The 7,411-nt window shown below is 46.7% G+C and overlaps 1 protein-coding gene across 6 annotated transcripts in view; it reads left to right on the top strand.

The window, feature by feature from the left end:
- Adat1 (adenosine deaminase tRNA specific 1) overlaps positions 1–7,411 on the top strand; it is a 27,823-nt gene that overhangs the window by 3,604 nt on the left and 16,808 nt on the right. For all 6 annotated transcript variants that reach the window (XM_021170148.2, XM_029481001.1, XM_021170143.2 and 3 more), the window contains exons 4-6: positions 1,501–1,555; positions 2,142–2,272; positions 6,029–6,632. In XM_021170148.2, the coding sequence (XP_021025807.1) occupies positions 1,501–1,555; positions 2,142–2,272; positions 6,029–6,632 (790 nt within the window). The remainder of the gene's footprint in view (positions 1–1,500; positions 1,556–2,141; positions 2,273–6,028; positions 6,633–7,411) is intronic.

Here is a 7,411-nt window from a genome sequence, read left to right as displayed (position 1 = left end):
TTCTTTTTAATAGCTGAGTAGTAGTACTCCATTGTGTAAATGTACCATATTTTCTGTATCCATTCCTCTGTTGAGGGGCATCTGGGTTCTTTCTAGCTTCTGGCTATTATAAATAAGGCTGCTATGCCGGGAAGCAATCTTGAACAGACCTTCGGCATCAGCAAGAATGCTGAAGTCTCTTCCGTCCTCCTAGCCATGACTCCTGTATTCGAGGACAGTGTCACGTCCGCTATGGAAATGTGTCACCATGAGCATGAATATGATGCCGTGGTATAAGAGATCTCCATCCCTGAGTTACAGACGCAAGATTTCTGTAACCGGGTGGCACGAGCCTGTCATCTCAGTGGCTTAGGAAGCTGAGGCAGGGGGAGGATCTAAATTTCAAGGCCTGTTTGGGCCACAGGTGGAGTTGAAGAAGAAGTTAACCAGCTCAGTGAACCCCATGTCACACACACAAATAAAAATAAAATAAAATAGAGTAAGTGCAAGTGTCAGGGCTGGTGGTGCATGGTTGTAAGCCCAGCACTTGGGAAGCCAAGACTGGTGGATTTCTATGGCGTTCTAATGAGCCCCAGGCCAGCCAGAGCTTCAAGGTGAGACCCTGCCTGTCACCAAGCCTCAAGGTAAGCTTGATTCCCTGAGCCCACATGGTAGAAGAAGGAGGCTTTGAATTGTCCGCTGACCTCACCATGCATCTTGTGTCACATGCACACACATCATGGCACATATATACAAAATAAATAAAAGTACAATAAGATAGATATCTTTTAAAGATTGAGAGAATCTGGGGCAGTAGCTCAGGGGCAGTGCACTTGCCTGGCTGCGTAAGACCCTAGATTCCATCTTGAAGCACTTAAAAAAAAGTTTCTCTAAATCAGTGGTTCTCAACTAGAGGTACTTTGTTTTGCTTGTACTTAGTATTTTGAGATAAGATCTTACTATATAGGCCAGGCTTATCTATAAAATGCTCTGCTGTTCAGACTGGCCTGGAACTCATGGAGTTCCTGCCTAAACCTTGGGTTACATATACTACTGTGGACCTGGCAGTCACTGGCAGTTTTGTACTCAAGGCGTCTTTGGCATTGTCCAGAGTATTTTGGTCATGGGCAGGGGGATTCTTGACATCTTGTGGCTAAACGATGTTGTATATTTTTGCTGGTTTGTTTGTTTGTTTGACACAAAGTTGCTTTGTGTCACTCTGGCAGGCCTAGAACTCCCTGTATAAACCAGGCTGACCTCAGACTCACAGAGATCCACCAGCCTCTGCCTCTCAAATGCTAGGATTAAAGACATGCCCCACCACGCCCACTTCTTCCTCTATCCTGTAGGCTTTCCCCCCGTCCAAAGTGTCTTATGGTCCCATATATTGAGAAGCACAAGCTCGGCGCCCTCCAAGGGTAACATGGTCATCCTGAGTGCTGGCGTGGGAGCCTGCTGGATGTTCTTCCAGGCTCTCGATGCCATGTCTTCATTACAATATATGTCCTGTCTTTGCCACAGGGGACATCCTCAATGACAGCCATGCTGAGATCATAGCCAGAAGGAGTTTTCAGAGGTAAAGCCACACTCCCCACATAGTCTCGGTTGCCATGTCTTGGAACGGGGTTTGCATTTCTAGTAAGCTTGTGCTAATGCAGATCATGTCTCACAGAACTACCAGGGTATAAGTTAGTGGTTCTCTAACCTGGGTAAGCCTCAGAATCACCTGCTAAAACCCAGGTTTCTGGGCCTGGGGTATAAGCTTAGTGATGGGGCGCTTGCCTGGCACTGGGTTCAAACCCAGCACAGGGATGGGAGTGGAGAAAATGACCAGCCTCCCTGCAGAGATTCTGACCTCAGCAGATCAGGGTGAAGCCTGAGATCTTCCTAACCTTTACAAAGGTCTCATTTCTATCATTCCCATAATGCCAGATCACGACCAGTCTCATTCTATTGTAGCCCTCTCCTGCAGTTATCCAACCAGAGAGCTCTCTTTACCACAGAAGTGTGCTGTTTATTCTTTTTCTCCATTTAACTGATTTTCCAGTGCAAGGGGATCAAGCCAAGGGGTATCTGTCGCATTCGCCAGGCCCTCAGCATGTAAGGTACCCTGAGCTATGTCACCAGCCTTCCGGTTCATTCTGGTATCTTGTGCCCCTCAGATACCTTCTCCATCAGCTCCATTTGGCAGCCGTCCTGAAAGAGGATAGCATCTTTGTTCCAGGGACCCAAAGAGGACTGTGGAGGCTCAGACCTGACCTGTCGTTTGTGTTTTTCTCTAGCCACACACCCTGTAAGTATACTCAAACCTTGGAGTAATGTTCTGTTGCTGCCTGCTTCCCAGTGCTTGTCTCGCTCACAGAGATGTTTCTCCAAAGGTAATTCTAGCTAAGAACAGCGAAAACTAATGGCAGCCACTATTTATATACACAGTCACATTGCTTCTGGGGAAAGCGAAGGGCAGATGTAGGGCAGTGTAGAGTCTTACACTGTTAGTCAGGAGTGGACATCTTCAAACTTAACCCCTACAAAGTACAGTAGAATTATTAGGGGCTCAAAAGCACAAAGTCTTACTGCAGTAACTAATCTTCAAGCCTATTTCATTCATTCATCTATTCACTGAACAAGTATTTATTTATTTATTTATTGTTTTTCGAGACAGGGTTTCTCTGTGTAGCCCTGGCTGTCCTGGAACTCACTTTGTAGACCAGGCTGGCCTCGAACTCAGAAATCCACCTGCCTCTGTCTCCCAAGTGCTGGGATTAAAGGCGTGTGCCACCACCACCTGGCATTTTTTGAGACTTTTAAAATTACATATTTAGAGAGAAAGAGAGACTGTGAATGTATGTGTGCTGCTGTATATACACAGAGATAGAAAGACAACTTGTAGTTACTCGTTCTCTGCTCCCACCAGGTGGGTTCTGGAGATGGAACTCAGTTCATTAGGCTTGGCAGCAACGAGCAACCCTTACATACTGAGCCCTCTCACTTACATACTTACATACTCACACACATACTTACATACTGAGCCCTCTCACACACTCACACACATACTTACACACTTACAAACTGAGCTCTCTCACTGGCGTGACACAGGTTTTTGCTAAGTTGTCCTAGCTGGCATTGAAGTTCAGCCATCTTTCTGCCTCAGTCTCCCAAGTGTAGGGAATTTAGGCATGTTCCACACACTGGGGGTGTTTGTATTTGTAGCACAGTCCTGCTTTTAGACCGCCTTGCCTTGACCTCCCGAGGATACAGAAGTGAGCCACCCATCCTGTCATGAACTGGTATTCTCTAATACTGGACACAATAGGGACACTGAGTATAAAGCGATAAATGAGAATCTAGGAAGAAGACTCAGTGCTTGCTTAGCATGAGTAAAGACCTGGGGGATTTATCCAGGATGTCAGCCTGCTGAGGGACTTCCCAGACCAGGGGGCTCAGGCCATGCTGCTCTGTCTGCAAAACAAGAAAACTCAGGAGTGTGTAGTAGTGTGGTAGGTAATTCAAGTGTAAAGGTTCTCAGAATCTTTTTTTAAGGTGAGAGTGTGGTGATTTGGGGGAGGGCAGAGGTCACTAATGAGATGGAGACGGTTGGATAAATGTAAGCAGGCTTCAGGACAGTGGACTGACTTCCTGGTTGCTTAGGAAGGATGAAGGCAGAGATGACTTCCAGGTTTCTCCTCAGGGCTCTGGAGGAATGATGACTGTGTGTTGAGAAGTGGGAGGAAGAACAGCTGGGGGATGGTTGCGGGGGTGGGGGGGCTAGGTTCTTTCTTCCTTTTGTTAATTGTGATAATTGGATTTTGTTTTGCTTTTTAAGATCTTAAAATAAGAAGTTGGCAGTCCTCTGTTGATCTTAAGGCCTCTGGGAATTGTTTTGCTGGAAAAAATTCTTCAACCACTGACACAACTCCCTCCGTTCATGAGTAACCTTACAATGTGGTGGGCCTTGTACAGTGTGGCACTCCCTCCCCCGCCCGTGGCTTATCTGTAGGAAGGGAGCACGCTGCCTCGCAAGTGGGACTCTAGCCCCCCTGACATTTACTTCTCATCACTAGGGAGTACCGTGGGTCTCAGTGAGCTACTTTCCACGCTTGCCTTTGTGTTTTATTGGTGTGAGTCAGCCTCTGTCGAGATCACATCTCTGAGCCTACAGAGTAGGAGGTGGGCCCCAGTAGATTCTCCAAAGTTTCTGTCACCTTGTAAGGTCTCTGGAAGTCGGCCAGCCAGGCAGCCTGTCCTGCGACACTTCTCCTTCTCTGTCCCTCTGTCCTTTGCCGCTCTCTGGTTATAAAGACTACAAGTACACTTTGCACACTGGGAAAGCAGCACACATTGGGCTGGTGTTTGAAGAAAGAGCTTCCTTCTCAAGGGAGTGCTGCGCTTTCCCCTGACCTCAGGTTTTTGTTGGTTTCTGTGGGCACAGAAGAGATGAGGACTCTGTAAAGCAGCACAGGGAGACACCAGCACTTTCAGAAACACTGGTGTGGACTGGACCTTGTAGCTTTGGGTCTTTCCTGTGAGACTATACATCATAAAATCCCCAAGATGAGGATATTTTGATTAATGTTTGTCGAATTTACTCAGCCATGAAATAAGCCATTACTGTTTTCCAAGGCATCTTACAGGCTCTCAGGCCACAAGTGCCCTTGGGAAACCTTGCTCATTGTAAATCAGTAGTTGTCAGGCTAGGGGCTGTAACTCGGTGGTAAAGTGCTTACCAGTTTGAGGCAGAGTTACAGAAGGCCTTATCTCAAAAGAGAAAACAAACAAAGATCTCATGAGTGTGGAGACTGAGAGACTCTGGTCTAAAGCAGGGTTTCTAAACTTCCTTGTGGTAGAAATTCCTTGCAATGTTTCTTTCAGTGGTCAGTTTTCCAGTTCTCTCATGAGAAGTTGTAACCTGCGGGGTCTAGGAAGGAGCTTCCTGCAGACCTGAGAGTTGATGTGGGCTTGATCGCCTGCACCTTGCTGTCCCGACACGTGTTTGTTTATCTGTCATATACTGTTGACTTTTACAGATACATTTCCTTATTGTTACTTACGTTATGATTATGTGGGTGTTTATGTGTACCACCTACATACAAGTACCAGCAGACCCTCTGACACTGGAATTACAGATTATGAACTGCCTGATGTGGGTGCTAGGAACCGAACCTTGGCCCATGGAAGAATAGCAAGCACTCTTAACCACTGAGCCCCCTCTCCAGCCCTAGTGTTACTGAGGAAAGAAGAATGTCTGTGGAGGTCTCTGTTTGCCATCAGCCATTCCATCCGAGTTTAAATCTCTAGAACCTGCATAAAGCCAGACACACTAGGTCATGCCTATAATCCCAGCACTCCTATGACAAAATGGATATCTGGCGTATGCAGCAGGGAACAGGATCCTGTCTCAAACAAAGAGGAGGGTAGGGACTGGCACCGGCAGTTGTCCTTTGATCTCCACACATGTGCCATGCCATGTGCACACCTGCATATGAGCATGTGGTTTGGGGGTTTGTATTTATTTTTTTCCTTTTTTTTTTATGGTGGTTGCAATCAAGACCTGGCCATTATGCCCCTTAGGCCTATGCTTTACCAAGGCTTATTGCCTATCCCCCTCTTAATTCATCTGGGTTCAGCAGGGAAAGTACATTGTCTTGTTTTAAGGCCATGAGTCTTTAAGCTTGCATCAGAATGGCCTACTCAGTTTATTAAACAGACTTCTGGGTCCCACCTTCAGAGTTTCTGGTTCAGCATGTATATTAGGTCCCAAGGTCCCAATAATCTGTTCTACACACACACACACACACACACACACACACACACACACACACACACAGGGAGAAAGACAGACAGAATACGAACGAATACACACATACACAGGGAGAGAGACAGGCAGAACACGAATGAACTTGGGATCTCCAGTATGCCAGGCGATCACTCTGCCACTGAGCTGTCTCTCCAGCCTCACAGTTTGCATTTCTAACTCATAAGGCACATTGCTGTCACTGGTCAGGGGGACTCATTCTGAGAATTACTGGTTCAGGGGCTCCTTCTTGTGCAGGTGGGGATGCCTCCATCATCCCGATGCTCGAGTTTGAAGAACAGCCTTGCTGTCCTGTCATCAGAAATTGGGCCAACAATTCGCCTGTACAAGGGACTGAGAATCTAGAGGATTCTAAAGATAAAAGGAACTGTGAAGACCCCACCAGTCCTGTAGCCAAGAAGATCAGGCTGGGAACACCTGCCAGGTCACTCTCCAATTGTGTAGCTCACCATGGGACCCAGGAAAGTGGTCCAGTCAAACCAGATGTCAGCAGCTCTGATCTCACCAAGGAGGAACCGGATGCTGCCAATGGAATAGCTTCAGGTAGCTTCAAAGTGGTGGATGTGTACAGGACGGGAGCCAAGTGTGTTCCTGGAGAAACTGGAGACTTGAGAGAGCCAGGTGCTGCCTACCACCAGGTGGGGCTACTTCGTGTAAAGCCTGGCAGGGGAGACAGGACATGTTCCATGTCCTGCAGTGACAAGATGGCAAGGTGGAATGTCCTCGGATGCCAGGGCGCACTGCTGATGCACTTCCTGGAGAAACCCATCTACCTGTCAGCCGTGGTCATCGGGAAGTGCCCGTACAGCCAGGAAGCCATGAGGAGAGCATTGACTGGCAGGTGAGAGGAGTGGGGGAGGGCAGCAGAAGAGGAGCAAGAAGCCAGCAGAGTCTGCACCCATAGACTCTTCAGTTTCCCATCTTGTCACTTTTTGTAAAGAAATAATTAAGACTGTGTAAGTCGTAGGTTTGTGTTATATTCACATTAACTTAAAGGGAAAGAAAAGAAAAAAGAAATGTTCTACAGTTGAAAATTAAGTGAGGGTTTTTTTTTTTTGGTTAAAAATAGTATTGATAAATATTTAATGCAAAAGATGTTTGTGAGGCCTAAAGAGCAATTTAGAAGATGAAGTAAGCTCTGTCTTGTCCTAAAATATGCCTGTGTACGGAAAGCTGTAGGAGGCTGCTCGTCGGTAATCACCTCTGAGTCACGGCGCTCTCTCCTTTGTCAAGGCTGTACATTATCATCTTTCTTCTGTGTACTCCCGCAGTAAGCAGAATAATGGCCGGGGCTGGGGCATGCATCTCAGTTGGAAGAGCGCTTGCCTAATTTCAGTGAGGAAGCTCTAGGTTGGATCTCAGCACAACATAAAACTGGGCATGATGACAGTGGAGACATAGACTTCTAGCCTTAGCATTTGCAGGGGGGAGGGGGGAGACAGGAAGATCAGAAGTTCAAAGTTACCCTTAGCTATATAGGGAGTTTGAGGCCAGCCTAGGCTACATGAGATCCAGTCTCAAAAAGAAAGGGAAAAAAAGCATGCAAACAAACAAGAAACAGTTTTTAAAAACTAAATATTAGTTTTAATCCCTACAGTGACAATGTTGGGATTTTGGGTT

This window comes from Mus caroli, chromosome 8 (genome assembly GCF_900094665.2).
Source record: "Mus caroli chromosome 8, CAROLI_EIJ_v1.1, whole genome shotgun sequence".
Classification (NCBI taxonomy): domain Eukaryota; kingdom Metazoa; phylum Chordata; class Mammalia; order Rodentia; family Muridae; genus Mus; species Mus caroli.
Note: the sequence above shows the minus strand (reverse complement) of the source record. Positions and strands in the feature narration are given on the sequence as shown.